The 22,293-nt window shown below is 46.6% G+C and overlaps 1 protein-coding gene across 4 annotated transcripts in view; it reads left to right on the top strand.

The window, feature by feature from the left end:
- The window catches only part of CNTN5 (contactin 5), a 1,772,202-nt gene that overhangs the window by 1,392,421 nt on the left and 357,488 nt on the right, over positions 1-22,293 (top strand). For all 4 annotated transcript variants that reach the window (XM_075592453.1, XM_075592451.1, XM_075592452.1 and 1 more), the window contains 2 exons: positions 2,552-2,681; positions 4,812-4,962. In XM_075592453.1, the coding sequence (XP_075448568.1) occupies positions 2,552-2,681; positions 4,812-4,962 (281 nt within the window). The remainder of the gene's footprint in view (positions 1-2,551; positions 2,682-4,811; positions 4,963-22,293) is intronic.

Genomic DNA, 22,293 nt, shown 5'->3' with positions numbered 1-22,293 from the left:
CTGCCATACACACATACATACACTTGCTCCCATACACTTGCTGCCATACACCCATACACTTGCTTCCATACACACATACATACACTTGCTCACACACACATGCTCACACATGCTCACACACACACACACACACGGGGGGAAGGAAAGGCCGCGACCAGCACCACCACCACGCTCCTCCCCCACCCACCCGCGCCCATCTCCCGCTCGTGAGGGGGGGGGGCAGGCCGACACCCCCCCCCCATACCTTACGTGGGCATATTGGAAGCTTTGGGGAGGCAGGGTGGGGGGGGAGGCATGGGGGGGAAGGAAAGGCCGCGACCAGCACCACCACCACGCTCCTCCCCCACCCACCCGCGCCCATCTCCCGCTCGTGGGGGGGGGGCAGGCCGACACCCCCCCCATACCTTACGTGGGCATATTGGAAGCTTTGGGGAGGCAGGGTGGGGGGGAGGCACGTGGCTAGGTATCCCCCAGGGGACAGTCAGCCCTGCAGTGGCCGCCACTATCCTGCTCTCCTCGCCGGCATGTCTTCACAATGCGCGGCCAAGCAGCTTTGCAGACTGCTTCTTCCCCCAGCCCGCGGTGGCATGAAGCTAGGCAGGCGGGGAGGCAGCAGGGTAGCTGGGTGTCATGTGGTGAGGGCCGAGGCCGCCCCCCCCCCCCCCCCCCCGCACGCCAACCGGGCTGCAGCAGTGGGAACCTCCGCCCAGGGCAGCGATCGGTGGATCGAGGGGGAAGGGGACAGGAGCAGGGGACAGGAGGAGGGAAGGGGATAGCAGCAGGGGAATGGGACAGGAGGAGGGGAAGGGTACAGGAGCAGGGGACAGGTGCAGGGGACAGGAGAAGGGGAATGGGACAGGAGAGCTACCGCGGTGGGGAGTAGGGAGCCATGTGGGGACCAGGGGGATCGCAGGGAAGGAGCAGAGGGGCCGCAGCATGGCGTGTACTTACTTTTGATGTCCGGGCAGAAAGAATGGCCGCTCGTTGGGGGCGGGCTCATATAGAGCCTGGCCGCGCACCCACAAAGCCTGGGAGCGCGCGCCAATCAGCAGTCAGGTAGGGAGTTTATTTATTTATTTATTTTTCAGCGCGAGCAGGGAAAATTTGAGCGCGAACGGGGGAAATTTAAAAAAAAACACGTGTGCTGCTTGGGACAATATTTACACGCCCGGGGTTAAGTCCACCCGCCCCGGGCGAGTAAATGTATAGGATTGTCGAACACTGTATATATATATATATATATATATATATATATATATATATATTTATATATATATATATAGCCAAACATCTCCACTTTGGTCTCGTCTGTCCAAAGGACATTGTTCCAGAAGTCATGTGGTTTGTTCAGATGCAACTTTGCAAACCTAAGCCGTGCTGCCATGTTCTTTTTAGAGAGAAGAGGCTTTCTCCTGGCAACGCTTCCAAACAAACCATACTTGTTCAGTCTTTTTTCTAATCGTATTGTCATGAACTTTAACATTTAATGTGTTAACTGAGGCCTGTAGAGCCTGAGATGTAACTCTTGTTTTTTTTTGCAATTTCTCTGAGCATTGCACGGTCTGACCTTGGGGTAAATTTGCTGGGACGTCCACTCCTGGGAAGATTGGCAACTGTCTTGAATGTTTCCCACTTTTGAATAAAATCTTTCTCACTGTAGAATGATGGACTTTAGAATTCAAAGAGGGGGTACTTTCTTTTTCACACCACTTTATAAATATATATATATATATATATATATATATATATATATATATAATTATATATATATATATATATATATATATATATATATATACAGTGTTCGACAAACCTATACATTTGCTCGCCCGGGCGAGTGGATTTAACCCCCGTGCGAGTAAATATTGGCCCAAGCAGCACACGTTTGGTACTAGGTGGCGAGTAGATTTTTTTGTGTGGCGAGTAGATTTTTTGGTGATTTGTCATCCACTGTATATAATATATATATATATATATATTACGTTACATAGTGACCTTCATACATCCGACACATAAATTTATGAAGCTGAAGCAATTTTACAATTACGAATTATGAATTATGAAGCAATTTTACAATTACAAAGTAAAAAGTGACACACTCTGCTCATTTGCATATCGTTGCCCAGAATCCCTGGCTGCATTAGAAGCACTGTTTGCTAAGTGATAATTTGTAAAGACAGGCCTGCCTGAGACATGCAAATGGAACAAGCAGTATTTTTATTTACTGTACTACAATTTAAAACTCAAATTTTGACACACACAAAAAATCAAATATGATCTTAGTACATAGGTCCATTTGTGTCTGACAAGAAGTGTGATACGTTTCTATGCCTACAACAATTACCTAAGAAAAATAAAGTAGTTTATGACCGTTAGAGATAAATTCATCTCATTCCACTGCCCTTCATTACAAATCACAACAGATTGACTGAAGCATTAGCTCTAACTCCTAAAGTGCAAAATAATTGTACTGATATCGATTCTTTGCCCGAAGCTAAGAAACCACATCATGTATTTGCTATTGTAAACCTCTTTTTAACATCTATTACAGAACAGAGTTGAAATGGTTAATGGAATGTTGATAATTCACAATGTGAATCAATCAGATGCTGGGATGTACCAGTGTTTGGCAGAAAATATTTATGGAATTATTTATGGAAGTGCAGAGCTGAAGGTTTTAGGTAAGTAACTATAATGTTACAAATTCAACAGTAATGATCTTTGGAGTCTGTCGCCGGGATCCACTAAGCTCCGGTAAGGGGTTTCGGAGCTCAATTCAGCGTTAACTACCATTGACTTCCATGGCAGCTAGTGCGAGATTAATCTCTGATGTACTGTATCAAGGCAAAAGTGGTACAATTATTGGGCAAAGCATGTGCGCCATATGTATTAAAGTGCTCATGCTAATGAAATCAATAGGATTTTTTTTTTATATACTGTATATACATTATCTCGAGCAATGTTTTTGGCATAGAATTGCACAGCATTTTCCTTGATACCGTACATATACCCATTTGTTTCTTTCATAGCCAGGGCCTTATTCTACATTGTCTACATTGGCTGTTCTCGGCTGAAAATCCATGAGCATTTTTGTCTGAAAATGGCCAGAACGGCATCTTTGGACTGTATAGAATTACCCCTGAGTGTTGACTTTTATAGTATGCAGTAACAGTAAAATAGTAAAGGTACGTTTGTGTGTTGATTTTCCTGCATCCGATTGATACAGTATCTATGTATTCCCAACTTTACCTACATTAAATAATGTCATTGACAATAATTGTGTTTTATGTCAGTTGAAAACTTTAATATGGATCAAGAAGAACAATAAATGATCTGCTAAGATTCTACTGCAATGATACTGTAGCTTAGGGCCTTTTTCTATTTTGTTCGAAGCAGACGTTCTTATCTTTTTAGGATGAATATCCCAATAGTTGTCAATGGAAATTTTCGACTGAAAACGACAACTTCTGGCAACATAGATTTACTCCCTTTGTGTCTGCATTTAAAATATAATTGTAAAATCACTTGGAGATCTACAGTAATATAAAGAAAGTAAACACAGTAAATTCACATTATCACTGCTCTAATTGAAGAACCATCTATTGAATTTTAGTATGGCCATGTATCTATTGCATTTATTGATGTAATATGTTAAATGACTACTGTATCTTAATCTCTTTAGTCAGCTATATAAGCACAAGTACAATTTGTTATATTTCACTGACTGATCATTTGTTGGCATATAATAATTGAATATTGTACTTTTTAAAAGTTTGAATGTGTAATGTTTTCAAAATTACATTAACTACAATGTGTCATTTTTAGTAGCAAGATAACTGGGAGAAGATGTTTGTGCAACGTAAATCTATAAAGGCTTTACATTAATTTCTTCATGCATACATTCTGAAAATAATATTGTATGGAGTCGTTTAAATGTTTTCTATACGGGGATATGTATAGAGATGGGCAAATTGTTGGTGTTGATTTGGATCCCAGCGGATCGTCCGGTTCCTTTGGTCCCCGGATTTCCACGTATCAACCTCAAATAGATTTTAAAATTATCATTACCAATACACTCCGTGGATTCTGCAACCGGTGGATGGATTTTCAGAATCCAATCCGCATATTCAGCAATCCGTTGGCGGATTCTTAAGAACCCGTCAACGGAATGTTGAATCCGCAGATTAGATTCTACAAATCCGTCAACGTATTGTATCCAGTGGCAGATATTGATGAATCCACGCGGATTATAACCGACCAAATCCATCTGTGGATTTTAAACCGCAAAGCGGACTTGGGGGGTAAATGCGAGAAAATCGGAGAAACGGATATGGGAGGATTCACCCATCTCTAGATGTTTATCACGTTTTGCAAACTGGAGCATTACTTCAAAAACATGAGCAATTTGTACCATACTTATTTTGATACATTGATACCATTGTTTATGTTACTGTATATTCCAATGTGGTTATCAACTGAATGCATAAGAATGTCTAGCATCCTGTTAGGGAAATCTGTAGAATTTTCCTGATTTGTGTGTGTGTGTGTGTATTTTTCCTTTAAATTGTACATACTGTACATTATGTATTTTTGTGACTGTGTTTTATAAGTTGAATTGTAGCCCTAAATACAACACCCACATGTACTGTATTCTTTTTTGGAAATGCCTGAAATGTATTTACTTCTTCTAGAAAGAGATGATCTTGACATAAACCTTTTTGAAAGGCAAGATACAATAATAGTGAAAGCAGTGAAAGTTTATGGTGATTCCGCCCTGTATTTATAATATGTGTTTTATTTGTTGTTCACAGCATCAGCTCCCACATTTGAGCTAAACCAAAGGCAAAAAACATTAGTCATCACCAAGAGCAAAGACGTTGTTCTGGAATGTAAAGCACACGCTTCTCCAAAACCAGCCATCTCTTGGAGAAAAGGTGAAAAACCTGTAAGGCAGAACAAGAGGTTAGAAACTTTAACTAGAAGTGTTACTTCTATTATTAATATGGTACTAAAAAAACTAACCAGAGCTTTCTGGTATTCCAAAAATATGTTAACATACAGTAAATGTTGTGTCCTTAGCAATGTAAACAAATAATTAGTCTACACTTAAATGTACTTAAATCTTTTTATTGTATGTTGCTTGTTGGTGAACACACTATAATGTTTACTAATAATAGCCCTGCATTTTTGGATGTGTCATTAAAATACACTGTATATGATGTACAGTACTGTATATCACAATTTGGGTTTAAGCTGGAAACATTTTGTCTAGACTTGTCTATGTTGTACCAATGAATCATGAAAAAAAAATCAATTGTTGTTGTACTGATCTGTAACTTTCCCACTGCTAATCTATTCATAGAAGCAGAGACAAAACTAGAGATAGCCGGCACGAGTGTAAGGACATTTGTAAGCTTGCCTTTACCTCCTCCTTTAAGCTCCCTTAGGCCTTGGATATAGTAGGTGCGCACGAGCGACGGATCGCATGGCATTGCGCGTGCCTGCTGCAGAGGCGATCCCAGGCCTGTGGGATCTGGAGGAGGAGATGCGATGGGGAGGCGTGCCCGTAATGTTACGTAAGTGGTTCACTCTCATTGGCTGAACCGCTCACGTGACACGGTGTTGCGCGATTACAAGCAAATATTTAGTTGCACGAAAAATTGGGGTGCACCATCGCTCTCGTGCACACATACGCACGCGCGCTCTATGGCCATCCTCATTGAGGTACAGCCTTTTGTTTGCGGCGCACGTGCCATCACTCTCACCATGGCCACAGCCTTAGATTGTATGATCCAAGGCACCTATTAAAATGATGATATAGTAATGGGCCAAGTAATTAATATAGCAATAGGCCAATAGTAATATAGGCAGGGCCGCCGACAGGGGGGGACAAAAGGTAGAGTGTGCCGGGCCCGGTGGTGGTGGGGCGGCCGGAGGCGCAACATGGGCCCGATCTCTGGCCAGGCCTGGCTGTCGGTCTTCTCCCGAATGGGCCCCAGCTCTCTCTAATGCAGACCTCTATCACTGTCCCACACCGACGGGCCTCTGTGACATCAGCACGCTGGAAGTAGGCTTGGCCCGGCATCCGGCATGCGAAGGCATGGAGGGAGACCCAACGTGTGCCAGCTCGGCATGGGACAGAGAGATGGAGGCCTACAGTGAGTGAGAGCGGGGGGCGGGGCGAGAGGACTTGCAGCCGGGCCTGGCCAGAGGTCGGGCTCAACTTGCAGTGCCGGCTGGACGGGCCACCCGCAGATCGTTCACAAGGTATGTCTGGTTTTTTTAAATATGTATTGGAGGAGTGGGGTCTTGTTTATATGTATTGGGGTCGGGGTTCTTTTTAATATGGATTGGGTGAGTGGGGGCTTTTTAAAATGTATTGAGCGAGTTGGGGGCTTTATAAAATGTATTGAGGGAGAGGGAGCTTTAAAAAATGTATTGGGCAAGTGGGGGCTTTTTAAAATGTATTGGGCTAGTGGATGAATTTTTAAAATGTAGTGGGGGAGTGGGGTTATATGTATTTTGTGGGGGGGATTGAGTGAGAGGATAGTGGGGGAGAGTGAGGGAGTCAGTGAGTAAGGAAAAGAGGGAGTAAGAATGAGACGCAGGAGAGAGAAATACAAGCGAGTCGGGGGGGTGGTTGAAGAAGAGTGAGTGAGATGGAGGGGGAGAAATACATGGAAATAGGGTGGGAAATAGAGGGGACTCGTGAGGTGTGAAATGGGGGAGGGCTCGCAATACCGCCGGGGGGAAAGGGGGCGGACGTAACCCTCGTCCTGAGCCCCGGGAGATCTGTCTGCTGCCCTGAATGTAGGCCAAGTAATTCATACAGTAATAGGCCAATAGTAATAAAGGCCAATTGATAAATATAGTAATAGTAATATAGGCCAAGCAATTAGGCCTGCTAAGACATAGTTGTCCTAATAGTTGAAATCAGATTGTACAGGGAGCAAAAAATATGCTTTCTGCTTAATTTACCATAATTATGTAAAAGGCAGGTTAAAACAGCGAGCCATAGGCCCATATTTACTAAGTTGTGGTATTCCATAACAACTTCCATCCCATTCAAGAGAAAGGGGTGTGTTATGGAATGTACTGCTTAGTAAATTTGTACGTTAGTGAATTAAATTGTCCGCAAAACTGTAAATGTGAAAGTTTCACAAACATGTTTTTCTTTTGCGTGCTATTTAGTTTAAGTAAAGGGACCAAGCAAGCAGGGTCATGTGCTAACTCTTACATACTGTATGTTCACAAAACTTGTGAAAGGATTTGTGATGTGGAAACTGTGAACTCACTTGAGGGGTTTGTAGCAGAAGCTGTAGATTGAGTGGGTGGGTTGACTGCCAACGGTTTTCGTTGAGTTGCCAGGAGGGGCATTGTGCTGCCAGCTGTGGCTCTGGAAGTTCAGGGATAAGATGGGACCTGACAGACGCGATCGGCTGGGCCAGAGACAACAGGCCAAGCCGACTGCATTCATCCCATGCGGCAGCACTGCTAGTAGTACTTGCCCTTGAATCAACCTCATCACAGCAAAAATCCTTTCAAAAGAACAACTTTTTAGGTTTGATGATATTGTCAGTTGCCACCCAAAGGCACAGAGCAAGATTTTGTTTCTGAGTCATTGCAGTGCAAAAGATAGGATACCTTTGTAGCCGGGCTCCCCTCGCCCGGTATTATTATTGTTGTGGGGTGGGAGGTTGCCGCAGGGCAGGGAACACTCCGGTATAACAGAGGTTCCGCGTAGAGGGCGCCGCCATGTTGGAGGTTGGCGCAGGTGCAGGACCGGTGGAGCAGGAGGTTGCGCATGCGGGGGCATCGCTGCCAAAGCCCGTGAAGGAGGAGAGCTCTGATACGGTGGAGCCCATGGAAATACGAGTCGCAGCAGCCCCGCGGAACCCCGTGACGCACGAGGACCAATCAGGCGTTAGGAAGGGAGCAAAAGGGGTCGAGGGGCGCGCACGTTGTTCAGAGCTAGAGGGAGGAGGAAGGAGATGGAGCTCCGGTGTAGGGAGGCATTCAGCCCTTACCTAGGTCTTATACCCCATGCCCAGTTAGGCCCTGAGTCCCAGTAGTGTGGAGCAGAGATAGGGACTGGCCCTAGACAGGTTCCGGTTCCTTACTGTACTGTGTTGATTGCTTAAAGAGACAGTGCCTATCTAGCTGGAGGTCTGGGCTCAGACCCTGCTACTGTGCTGCCGTGTGTCTGGGTGGGATCACCCCGGACGCCTGTTGCTGAAGCCACCTCGCATCTGATCCTTTGTGAAGATCTTTGCAGGCCCGGGTACTGGAGTGCCCGGCAGTAAACCACAAGTGCACCAACTATATCACCATTGTTCAGGACACAGTGGCTGCACAGTCACACATATAGGTTCACTATCTCACTTGAGGGTGGGGGGAAGACATATTGGGTCGGGGAATTGGACACGGGGTGGGATCACCCGGTGAAGGAGGGAAGTCAGCATCCTGCGAGACGCATTAGATAGTGTCTCCTCTAGGGAGGGACACCGGTTGGTACAGAGAGAATCACATAAGCCTTTCATGCAAGTAAAGTCATTTGGTTAATTTTATGCTGTGTGTGTGTATTGATGTATATAAGTGTCCTGCGAGGAACCACTCCCCCTCTGGTGGGAGCTATCGCAGGTGGAGGCGCTGCACCAAGTATCAGGTATTATCTATTATTACGCATGCCCCAGGCTCTCCGTGGTGGAGGCTTAGGCCCTGTGAGCCTACAGGTTATACAGCATATGGTAGCGGTCTGTATTCACTAGGAAACAGGGCTACACCTGTGTACCACTTTTCTGCACAATAATCACTACGTTATCAGGCTAAATACCTCTATGATCATTCCTTCTCTGCTCTCCTCCAAGCATTACGTCAGCAACATCATGTTATAAAGGGTCAGAAAAGAGGACATACAGTACCATCACCATCAGGTACCTTTCCACTACAGCCTAGACTTTGTGTGTCAGTGATCTACCTCTATGAGTTGTTTTACAATGTGGTATAGATTCTAGTGGTCAGTGAGGGAAAATGTATACTAATGTTAAGTCATGTAATGCTGGAATATCACCTGATTCATCACCAGGCAGAGAAACAGATAGATGAGGCAATAGGTTTACAATAAGGCATCATTGTGATTCCTGCTTGTTTAGCAGTTGGAACATGACAGCCCCAGTGACTTTTTACATGAATCATTATCATTTAAAGAGATTATGGAGCATCATGTGAATTGAGTATGTTATAGTAAAGATTTCACTCCGTAATTTTCTAATATTTTAATTTTTTGCCAAATCTCTAAATTTAAGGTGTACACAATCTGTAAGATTAATTCAGCTTAAATAAAATAAGAAAAAGCTAAACAAAAATACAAAACAAATGGTTAAGCATCTTCAGGGAGATCTGTAGTGACTAGCACAGAACATGCATATTCCATATCATACATACAGTTCCAACATATGTTAAAGGTGCAGATCTGTGATAGTAATTTAAATACACAGTATCTTTAAGTGAAGCGTTACATTGTAGGCCCAGTGATGTGGTACAAAAACACAAAAGATTAGAAATGTCTCACTTTCACTTCTTAAAAGTATCAGTGGCAGGGTGTTGCACTGGAAGTGTGTGTTCGTATATATGCACTCCACCGTTAGCATATAAAAATATTACTTGTGAGCACATTCACATGTCTTAGACAGGTCTGCAACCCTGCTTTTCGCCATTATCACCTAGCATACAGTGCTTCCACTGCAGCAAGGGATTCTGGGAAATGACATGCAAATGAGCACACAGTGCCACCTTTTGTCTCATGTCCACATTACATGGAGTCAAAAGGTGGCACTGTGTGCTAATTTGCATGTCATTTCCCAGAATCCCTTAAAAGACACAACAGGGTCTATTATCCGTTGCTGCTAAACTGCCTTAATGCAAAAATAATCATTTTTATTCTGAGACTCTTGGCATCAGTGTATTAAGGTCTTTGCCCCACTTTTGCCACATGTGCATTAGCTTGCAATCTGTGGAGTATCAATAAGACTTTGGGAAGAGTCATATGATCTTATATTGTAAGGAAATGCATCCACTTTTTCTCGTTTTTTCTATGGCAATTATTCAGCCATGTTTGAAGTAGCCTAGTTTAAACAAGGCACAGTTTACAACATGGCGCTCTTCTTAATACAATATACATGCAAATACACCTAGTGTTTGTGCCTAATTAAATCATAAAGTGCACTAATCTTACTGATAAATTAATGAAAAATAAAATATTGTATTATCAGTAATTATATTATTAGTGAAAATGCATGTTTTGGAAATAGTATATATAAATCAATGCAAATAAGTATGTGAAAATATATACTACACCGCTACTGCTGCTCAAACCCATATAGAACTGTTTCTTGAGTTCTTCCAATTTCCAACTTTCCCCAATATAGGCGAGCGCAGTATCACCCCAAAAATTAAAGAATAAAAAGACAAAATAGTGTAATACAATCTTAAATGGAAAGGAAATAATATGAACCAGGACTTGCTACCACTCACATTTTCTATTTTGACATCAGGAGAGAGTGATTTATTGTGCTGTCCTTGGATATCGATTCCAGTGTTACCAAGGGACCCATCCCTGTTCCTGATCCAAAATTTGGAGAGATGCATGCTAATACTCTAAATCTGAGTGCAATACGCACCTTGCTATATTTCTGTTATTGACATACTATATGCTCCCTCCCGGCTTCCCCACCCCCCTTTCTCTATTTTTACGCCTAGGTCAATCTGTACACATATGTTTTAATACCTTAAAAAAAATAGGTATATGTGAGTGCACGTTCTAAAAGATGTTGTATTGATTTTGTATTGATTCATAAAGATAACTTTATACATACTATCTGCACTATCTATTCATTCTCTGTTTGTCCTAAAAACGTTGCAGATTACTTCCATGGAAGTTGCCACATTTGGATTGCCTTTTTTAATTAAGGAAAATTTGAGTTGTACCAACTACTGGTTTTAAACTATTTCTATTTCACTGAAGATTGCATCACATTATTTTGTGTTTTTATCTTTTCTTTTTGGTTTGATATTGGCTCCCTGCGCTGGAGAAAGGTGAAGTACTATAGCATAGACCTACTTGTTCAGAAATTAGCATCAGATGTAAGAAACTGAAACAATAAGATTGTTACATATAATGCAGCTACTGTAGGGATAAATGTAATGCATCATAAACTTTACTTAGTTTGATGTATAAACCCCAAAATGTCACTGCAATAAGCATACTAACTGTCAAAATACTAAGATCAATATAAACTAATTATTGGATGAAAATAACCTAAATTAAAACTATTTAGACAACGTTGGCATGGCACAAAATGCATAGATTGCTTACAATCTGTGCAAGGGAGTTGGCATATGGCTGTTATACTGCTACAGTAGTACTACTAACTAACTGATGATAATAAAAAAACATTTCAACAGTATAGATGTCCTGACTGATTACTCATGAAGCAAAATGTCAGTGTGGATATGCCCACTGCTTATACTGTATGACGTTTATACAAATAATTTCACCAATAGTTTGGGACAATGTTTGCCCTTTCCCATATTTATTTTAATTGTCATGCATACATTTAACCGCTGTGTGTATTTTCAATTGACACATAATTTAGTACTCAAGTTGTCAATTTGAATCTTATAGATATTCATGCTTGTAAAGCCAAGGGGGGTTCTGTACAGAACCATTGATAGATAGCTATTCCACTGTTTTGGACTTACCGTCTTTAAACAAGTTGCTGTGCCTGCATTATAAATCTGATCCCAGAGTGTAAATTAGATTGAGTCAATATGGCTATAGTGGGTAAAACACCCACGCTGAATGTCACGGGAGACCAGGTACTTTTTACACCATTTCTATATTACCAGGATCATTCATTAGGCAGAACAAGATAGTAAAAACAAATTGTATTTATTTTGGTAAACCCACGTACAAGAAGAAGAAATACACAAGGAACAGTTAAAATACACTTACTGGGGGTCTGGGGAAAAAACTCTAGGCTTTCCCAGGTGCAGTGCGCCAGCTCGGATGAGCTTACACTGACCGGGATATACCGCCGGTTCTTCTGGTCCTCTTTTTGTCTTCAATCCTTAGCCGCGACCGCTCCGTTTGATTTTGAGAAATAGGCGCAAAAGACGTGACTTAGTCTCTGCGAGGCAAACTTTTCAGGCTTCCAAACGAAGCCGGTTGCTCTGTTATTTCGAACAGAGCAACTTTGAAAAGCCGGCCAAGCTTCATCGATTCACCTCATTGGTTGGCTGAGATGGACTTGCTCCTCTCTCGGTCAGCACCTTACATACACCCAGAACGGGGGGGGAAGGAGCAGCCATTTGTAGCATGGGAATTCCTCCCCATCAGCCAATAGAAAGAGGGCCTCGACCAGACTGACGTCAGAGGACTAGGCGTGCCCAGCAGGCTCAAAAAGCCGGATGCGCAGGAAATTGTATTTTAGCCAAAATGAGAGCAGACTCGATGGCTGTATCCTCCTTGGTTAGCTCATTGCCACCTTCAGGGCCAGCTCCACCAAGTCTGGAAACTACGAAAAGTGTCCCTGCAGGGTACCCTTTGTAGTCCAGACCTGGCCATTCACCCTTTCCTCGCTCACCAAACATTTTCATATCTCTGGACATCCTCTCCCCTTTGAACTATGGACCCTATGCAGACTTGCTGGCACTTTAACTGGTAGCCCGGACAAACTGCATAGAGCCTTATAAGAAATGTATCAACATCATAAAACATACTTTAATACCTGGGGGACATTGGGGAGACTCATGAATGTAAAGGACTTACGATATCGGCTCGAAACTCAAGAGTCTGGGGGACACTAAACTGCCCCGGTGTAATTCTACTTGCATACCAGCAAATAGTGCCTGCACGTCGGGTAGAATGAAGGTACCACTGGTAGCTCCGGACCCCAAACTCCTGCAAACAGAAGAATTGCATTCTAACCCAAATATCCCACCTAAAACTTACACACGGAAAGTTTCATGAGTCTAGGGTAAAGGGAACATGGAAAGTGGAAAAGCAGGGGTCACTTTACACCTGGCCCCTGGCTTATGGTGCTGGGAAGCTGCCAGGGACCCACGGGAGCCAAGGGCAACCTTTATTATGAAGCCTGGTTACCTTTGCCCGTCTCACTTAGATTTACATACTGTAATGAATCCAGCACCAAGCTCTTACTTGCATTTGAGTAAATCAAGCTGTCGGTCTTTTCAATATTATGCAGATAGGAAGATTTTGGTTTGGATATGTACATGAGCATACTAAAGGTATAGCTCATTACTGAATAATATCCCTTTGCATAACTTTTTGTGATAAAGATTTTTGTTCAGAGTTTGCACTAACTAACCACTTTCCTGTGCTGCAGAAGAGACCGGTTCCATTCAAATGAATGGAACAATCGTGTTCTCTGGGACCTGGAGACGCTTTTCCAGCCTATTAAATCCATCCATTAGTGAGCTGTATTTAGCAGTTTCTACATTCAAACACGTGTGCAAAGTCAACAACAAACTCAGACCGTTAAAGTGGTTGATTTCTGGAATCATTGTCTACAAATGGCTTGCAGAAGAATTAACATAATGGTTCATAATTAACAGCTTCTTAAAAATGTAGAATTCTAGGTATTTTCAATATACAATTATAAGGCCTCGTTCAGGGTGCCAGCTGCAGGACTCAGAGGGAGGGCGGGAGGGAGGCAGTGCTGCAGTTTGCTGCAGTTTGCGGGGCGATCTGTGTTTATCCCCCAGCAGACTTTTCAGCGTTGAGGAGGGGGCGGGGTTACACACAGCAGGGTAAGTATCGAGGTTGCAGTCATGAAATCATTCTGAAGAAAGATTTCTTTGGCTGCCTAGGTCCCTGTGACGCTGCTGCAGCTCCAAAAAACTAAATTTTCGTTTATTGAAACTGTAGTCAGCTTCAACTCCTGGCCTCGGAGACAGGGCGGTTGCTACCCTGACAACCAGTATTCAAATTGAATACTTTGTTTCTCACGGCAGCACGCACGGCAGCACGCCCTCCCTCCGAAGCCAGCACCCTGAACGAGGCCTAAAGCTCAAATGATGATTTTGTGCAATACTGTAAAAATCCAAATTATCTTCTAACTTATAGCGGACAAGTTAATACTATCACACTGCACAGATTTCTCTTGGAAGAAGAAACTCTTGCCATTTCAGAGGGAAGTCTCATACTCACTGTTGCTTTATTTTGCAGTCCTATAAGTTTAAGGTATTTGGAAACGCACATGTATGTGTCTCCAATCCATAATTTCGAGCTCCCATTGGCATTATCTGCCATGCTGGGTTGTTTACTGTCATTTAAATCTATAAAATAATTCTTCTTTGTTTATGGTTCGTACATCTCATTTTCCAACAGAAATATCAAAACTTGTATTACTTGCAAGAGGTATATGTAGCAGGGTACCCCCTGGCTACTATTATACCCTATGGGCTGGCAGTGAACCCTGGTATTTACAGGCTTGCCAGTAGTTGATATGGGGGGGTTCCCCTTCACCTTTGGTACTGCACTTGAGTGACAGCAGGGGGTGTTACATCCTGTTGTAGCTGGGACAACGGGGTGCCCGCCTTCTGTCTGTACTTAAGGGCAGGACTGCCCTAAATTTGGAGGTTGTTCTTTTCCTCTGAGGAAGGAAGGTCACATGACTGGGAGCCTGAAATTGGGGCCTTCCCATGTGCTCTTCCCTGCGGGGAGGAGGGAGTATTAACCCATACCTCCGCCTCTGCTAGGGAGGTGGGGAAGAGCTAGGATGGCTGTGGGTGCCCTTGGCCTGTAGTGACGGTCCAGGGACCATCTTAAGTGATATCTGATCCAAGAGACTGAATCCGGCAGAAGACTGCTGAGTACCTGTTGTGTTACTGCAGACCTTAGTAATAAACTGTTCCTGTTTGCAATATACCTTCGGCCTGGAGTGCGATCTAACTGGGGGAAGAGGTAATCAGTTCTTCCGTGGGAGATCATCTCCATTTCCCTGGAGCCTACGGCAGATGGAGGCGCTGCACTGCTAAGTATCATGTGTGGTATAAACCCCAGAAGCCTGTTCCTGTGTCCCAAAGTCATTGCGGACAGCACGGTCCTCCTGTTGCCAGCAGGTATATGCACCACACACCCCGTAATGGCCTCTATCTACGTGTAGCCCTTTTTCTGACTCTCTAAGTGACTACAGGTGACTGCACGCACCTGTGGCTCCAGGAGATCTGAGCCTCCGCTAGCTGGGAGCCTGGGGTAACACTTATTAGTGCAGCGCCTCCACTTACCCAGGATCCCCGTCATATAAGATTCCCCTGGGCAAGAAACATACCAACAAAATGCATGCAACCAGTTTACTGTGTGCAATAGTAATCTTATAACTCTATATGAACCATGGCTTTGACACGAAATGCATACACTAATTTATAACACTATAACACTATACTTATATTCTAACGCCGTTAACTGAGAATGTCCTTATAACATAAGTGGCTCGGCCACACCCCTAGGGAATATTGTCCTGTACAATAGTGGCTCAGCCACGCTCTTATGAGTATGTCTCTGTCCCGTCACCGCGTACCCCACACACCGTGTCCGTGAAATAAGGATAGAACGATAGCTGCGTGTACTTAGGCCTTTGGCCACTCACTAGTGTCTCCAAAGAGTTATGCCTAAGGCGGGATCAGCGCCTGTTGACCGGTGTTGGTGCACTTGACGTAATTAATACCTTCCGGTCACGGCGGTGACCGGTACCACTTCACAAAGGATCAGACGCATCCGACCCTTGACCTTCAGATGTCGCGGTGTCCAGCCGTCTGGTCCCAGATGACTGCAACCGCAGCCACTCTGTGCTTTGTCCCTAACCTTATTCAGTAAGGGGTCAATCACTTCCACTATCGGGTGTCCCTGCAGCACAGCAGCCTACTGTGACTCAGGAATACTCCTAAGGGCCTGCGGGGATAGCTATCCTATGCAGGTGGGTCACGGACCCCCTGCACTCACACTACCTCCTCGGGCTCCTTCTAGATCTCCTCTGCCTAGCGTGGTCTCCCCCCCCACGCTTCCCTTTCCTCCTCCCGTAATCCTAGCCTTCCGATTGGTTCCTCCCGTCAGGTGACCACTCTAGGGCTCATGGGAGTTGTAGTTCCTCCACGGAGCCTTTCCCTTACAGGCCCGTGGGTCACGCGCTTCCATTGCGCATGCGCAACCTTTCCCCTCTCTCAGTGCCCTCTGCATGGTTGCGCAACAACATGGCGGCGCCCTGTACTAATGTGCCACCGCAGAACCTGCCACACTCCCTCCAGACACATACATCAGGTTCCTAAGACACCCTTACATTCTCCCCTTTGCAGAATCCAACGTCCTCGCTTTGGCTACACCTACCTAACTATACACAGAATGTTATATAATAAAAAAATTTACGCAACACAGTACATCTTACTTATTGCTCTATATCAAATTGCACATTTCATTGAACATTACCACTATACTGCTGCGGCCGAGTTTATTCGAGCATTTGCCCGTTCTCGGCCGCAGCAGTAACCTGGCGCGCGCCGGAGGGTGCCGGGCGCGCGCCGAAGCAGCGGATGAGCGCCCTCCGATCAGGGCGCTCTCCCTCCCGCTGCCGGGTCCGCCGGGTCCCCCGGAACCCCCTGCCGCCGTCCCCCACATCGCGGGACACCAGGGCTCCCTCGGGGAGCCCTGGACGTGCGTGCAGGGGGCGCAGGCACCCGATGACGCGTGACCGCGCATCGGTGATGCGCGGCACGCTGAGGGAGTGCGGCTAGCACGCCAGGGCATCCCCCGGCTTGCGGTGCTAGCCGTGCTCGGATTAAACGTGTCGGTAGTGTAGACTGCACTCTGCGGCGAGCCTACTGCTGAGCCTCATAATGTGGTGCCCCAAATTGATCATAAGCCATCCTCATGAGAGGTTGACCAATTCTTTGGCTTCTGCGCAGTTGCTCTTCGGCTACCTCCTCTGGAGAGTAGCAAATTTCATTATGCACCTCTAACTCTGCCCTTGAGGTGCTTGATAGGTCTACAAAGTCTTTTTGTGGTACAAAGCACGGGCTCTGTGGATCTAGTGGCTGGCCCACTGGGGTCAACGTATCTGTTGTTGGACCATGGGGCTCTTTACCCGTAGCTCCTTCGGGAGATGCCCCCGCGGACGGAAGGCCCCTTTGAGAGGTTCTCTCCATAAGATTCTCAGAGGTGGCATTTATTACAGTCTCTGGGCCAACCTCTGTATTTCCAGCTTCTCCATCAATTGAAACAGTGGGCACTTCCAAGTCGTTGTCCCCTACTTGAGGTATGGGGAGCAGATGATTCCTATGCCATACCTTTAACCGGCCTCCGGAGTCCTTGATGCGGTACACCGCGAGGCCAGGCATCTGTGATTCCACCTCATACACCCCATTTCTCCACCGATCAGCCAATTTGTGCTTCCCGGGAATGCCTAAATTACGAAGGAGAACAGCATCCCCCGGGCGAATCTCTTTATGTCTCACCTTGTGATCATAGCGTCTTTTGTTGCTTGCATTTAATTGCGCCGCCGTCTTTTCAGCCTATTTATAGGCCTGCTGCAAACTATCTTGTAGTCTTTGTACATATCGGAAATGCGTCCTGTTGGATACCCCATCGGTAGATATCTGCAATAGCACATCCACGGGCAGCCTAGCAACTCTTCCAAACATCAGGAAATATGGAGTATACCCGGTAGACTCGTGGCGAGTGCAGTTATAGGCATGCACCAGCGTCTCCACATGCTTGCTCCACTCCATCTTTTGAGAGCCTGTTAATATCCCTAGCATATCAAGTAGCGTTCGGTTGAACCGTTCAGGCATAGCATCTCCTTCTGGGTGGTACAGGGTCGTTCGTGACTTAGCTATATTCAACAGCTTCAGCAGTTCTCTAATGAGAGTGCTCTCAAAATCCCTACCTTCATTCGAGTGTAGCCTGTTCGGTAATCCATAATGAATGAAGTATTCTTCCCACAATACTCTAGCCACGGTCACCGCTCGTTGATCTTTGGTGGGGAACGCTTGGGCGTATCTTGTATAGTGATCCGTAATCACTAGTACGTTACCGGTGCCCTGGGAGTCTGGCTCGATGCACAAGAAGTCCATGCACACTAAATCCATGGGGCCTGAGCTTTTCAGATGTGCCATGGGGGCCGCCCGTGTGGGGAGAGTCTTCCTCTGTATGCAGCGAGTACACTGTCGGCAATGCAATTCCACAGATTCTCTCATCTTTGGCCAGTAGAATCGGTCCCGAAGTAACCCAAACGTTTTGTCAATGCCCAGATGGCCATGATCATCGTGTAGGGCCCTGAGGACCATATTCCTCAGAATCTTAGGCAGGAATAGCTATCGCCGGTCGGGATGATTATGGTATGGTATGACCCGATACAGGAGGCCGCTGTCCAGTTCGAACTTTCCGAACTCATTCAACAATAGTTTCACCAATTCTCTGGGGGCTTGCTTAAGAATAGAAGGATTTCCTTGTTGCAAGGCTTGGCGAGCTAATTCCACCACTGGGTCTTGAATTTGATGCTGCACCAACTCTTTCCAGGAAATGATTTTGTCCTCCGTAATGTTCATTCCCTCCAAGCCTCGGTAGGCCCGGGGAACTGCGCGGGATTGACACCCTAATGAGTCGGCTACTCTTAGCTCCGAGAATGCTACCTGGTCATTGACTACCGCGGCTAGGGAGCATAGAGCACATATGCCAGGCCCCGGAATTTCTTCCCACACCTCCTCATCCATGATAGGTTGGAGCCCAGGTCTCCGTGACGAAGCATCGGCCCCTATGTTGGTGGGTTCTGGTTTATACTTGAGGTTGAACGATAGTTGGCCAGTGCCGCAAACCACCGGTGACCTGTTGCATCTAATTTGGCGGACGTGTTGATGTACGTCATTGGGTTATTGTCTGTCCGAACTTCAAACTGTACCCCATACAAGTAATCGTGTAACTTGTCCACTACAGCCCATTTGAGGGCCAGGAACTCCAACTTGTGGACAGGATAGTTCTGTTCACTTGGGGTCAAACTTCGACTCGCATATGCCACGGGGCGGAGCCCTGTGTCATATTTCTGGTGCAACAATGCTCCCAGTCCACTGAAGCTGGCATCCACGTGTAGCATGTATTCTCAGTCAGGGTCGGCGTAGGCCAGCACGGGGGCCTGTGTTAAACTGGTTTTGAGTTTCAAGAAAGCTTGCTCACAAGCAGAGGTCCATTTCTCTCCAAATGGCGTTTGCGCCGTGGTGTTTTAATGGCTCGTGTCCTCCGTATAGATCTTTTAGAGGTTATTCAAGAGTTTAGCTTTGCTTGAGTAGCCCTCCACGAATCGCCGGTAGTAGCCACAGAACCCCAGGAAGGATCGAAGTTCTTGGACGTTATTGGGCCTGGGCCAATTCACCACGGCCTCTATCTTCCCCGGGTCGGTGGATATCCCTTCAGCTGATACAATGTGGCCCACATAGGTTACTGACGTGCGGCAAAATATGCATTTATGCAGGGACAGTTTGAGCCCCTCCTATTGAAGTCGATCCAACACCTTCATTAGCCGCTCTTCATGCTGCTCCAGCGTTTTCCCGAACACTATAATGTCATCCAGGTACACCAAGCATTCTTGTGGGTTCATGTCTCCCAGTGTCTGTTCCATTAACCTCTGAAAGGTGGCAGGAGCCCCGCAGATCCCTTGCGGCATACGGTTGAACTGGTAGAACCCTAGCGGACAGATGAAGGCTGTTCTCTCCTGATCTTCCAGATCCATGGGCACTTGATAGTACCCCGACCTCAGATCTAGTACTCTGAACCATCTACTTCCCGTCAAGGCGTTCAGAAGGTCCTCGATGCATGGGAGGGTGTACTGATCAGGTACCGTACGATTGTTCAGCGTCCTATAGTCTACGCAGAGACGTACTGTCCCATTCTTCTTGCGAACCACCACGATGGGGGAGGCATAAGGACTGCGTGACCCTTGAACGATACCAGCTTTCTCCATTTTGGCTAGTAGTCTCCTCACCTCTTCCACGTCTCAGGGGGCTATGCGGCGGGAACGCTCCCGGAACGGTGCGGTGTCGCTCAACCGAATGGTGTGGCGGGCGCTGCGACTGCACCCCACATCCATATCACTCGTGGAGAACACCTCCCGTCGTTCTTCCAGCTTGGTCTGCAGTCTTCTTCTCCAGTCCTCCGTTAACGGCGAATCTCCGAAGTCAAATGCCAACATGGAAGTTACTGCATGGGTGGTGGCCACCAGGCGTTCACCTACGGCCTTTCTTTCTGGAGTCACGGGGTAGATTCAACCCAAAGGCTGCCGGCGATCAATGCACATGGGGTACGGGGAGATGTTTTGCACATATACCCAAGTTCGAGCCGGAATTTTCCCCGACCATTGCTTTACTGAATCTAATACTTCGTAGCCGAGCCACTGATCATCCCGTGTCGTGCTTTCCAAGGAGAATAGCTGATCCTCCGGGCGTCTGGCAGGGTAGTGACAGGCGGCGATGGTCATTCTCCCTTCCCCGGGGGGAATCTCGGTCAAGCTCCGCTCTTGACTGTACAGCATTCCATACTCCTCTTCATTCGCAATTTTACCGCAAGCCTTTTGTAATGCCGGGCACGTGGCTAGAGCCAGCAACGGAGATTCACCCGCCTCCTGCAAGTACATGCAGATCACCGATTGTACAATGTCGGTGTTGGTTCCCATGATTATCGGAGCACTGGGACGATCTTGTGGTTCTGGACACACCAAGGCTTCCACTTCCATGGGATGGTGCTTGCCGGTGTTCAGCTGGGGAATGTCCAGATGTCACCACTCCATCGATGGGGTAGTCTTCGTGGCTCAGCCCTCTCAACCGCAAGGCGTCAGCCGATAACAGCGGCAGCCGGTGTAGATGTTGATCGTAGAAGGGTCGATACACTATGGTCGCCTGAGACCCCATATCCATCAAGGCAGAGGCATAGATGCCTTCAATCACCACCCTGACGATGGCGGCTGGTCCGATCCGATTACTCGTCGAGGACTGGGTCGCTGCTCCGCCGTTCTGAGGGATACACAGCATGGACTTGGCCGGCCAAGATGGCGTACTCCATAGGGAAGGGCAGCGCGCTCAAATATGCCCCATGTTTCCACAAGAATAGCACTGGAGTTGACTGTGGTAGGCGTTATCTCGGAAGGGTGGCGAGGTTCGTCCCGACGCAGTGCGCTCCCAGGCAGCTGCAGGCGCCTCCGGGTCCTCCTTGTCTGTGTCCCCATCCCCAGACGCCTCGGCTTTAGCTTCCGACTTTTTGGTGTCATTGACCGTGCCCGCCGCCTTCTTTCCCGGGGTTAAGTCATGCCCCAGCAGCACAGTCTCATGTGCTTGAGCCCGGTCCATTAGGTCATCAAACGCCAATCCTTGTCCCGGCACGAGGCAGCCGCTGATGCGTACGGACACCGGATGCAAGGGGAGGAGCCCCCTCAATAGCTGGGTGGTGCATAGTCCGTCGGCATCCACCTTCTGCACCACCCCCTTCCTCACCAGGGTCCACAGATCTAGATGCAGACGTCTAAGGAAGTCATACACCATCTCTCCCTCTTTCTGGGCCAGAGCATGGAACTTGGCCATCAGGGCAAATGCATCCACAGGGACTCCATATTTCTTGGTAAGGATGTAGATGATGCCCACCATATCAGCATCCGGGTGGTCGTCCCGATAGCAGTGCACCATGTGGGACGCTGGGGGTCGCAGGCACTCAATTATACGCTGCCTCCGGACAGCATCTGTGCAGGACCATTCAGGAAGTACCTGTTCCGTGTGATCCAGCCACTCTTCAAACCCGACTTCTCCCAGGGGTGTGGGTTTGTCACCAGAAAATGCCTTCAACTTCCTGTATTGATGGGACTGCGTGCAGTGGTGAATGGCTTCTGCAAGCACAGGGATGGAGGCATTATCCAGCAGGCTACCCCCAGCAGGGGAGTAGGCATCTAGTCTTGACATACTGGTTCTACTTAACGCTGGCCTGATGGCTGAGGGAGTGAATGAAGTGCCTAGGCCCATTGCAGCAGGCCATCGGGGGTTCAAACTGCTCTCAGTGGTACTTAATGGGCCAGGGTAGCCCCTCTGGGGTGTGGACGCAGCCAGGGGTTTGGCGGAATCCACCTGGACTAACGGGCAATTGGTGCCTGGAGCCTCGGGCAGAAGTAGTACTGAGGGCAGTGCTTCAAGGTAAATATCCCAGTCGGTGACAAATAGGATCTTACGCCAGTTATGTTCCCTATCATA

Source organism: Ascaphus truei, chromosome 3 (assembly GCF_040206685.1).
Source record: "Ascaphus truei isolate aAscTru1 chromosome 3, aAscTru1.hap1, whole genome shotgun sequence".
Classification (NCBI taxonomy): domain Eukaryota; kingdom Metazoa; phylum Chordata; class Amphibia; order Anura; family Ascaphidae; genus Ascaphus; species Ascaphus truei.
The sequence above is the reverse complement of the archived record's forward strand: the minus strand, read 5'-3'. Positions and strand labels throughout refer to the sequence as shown.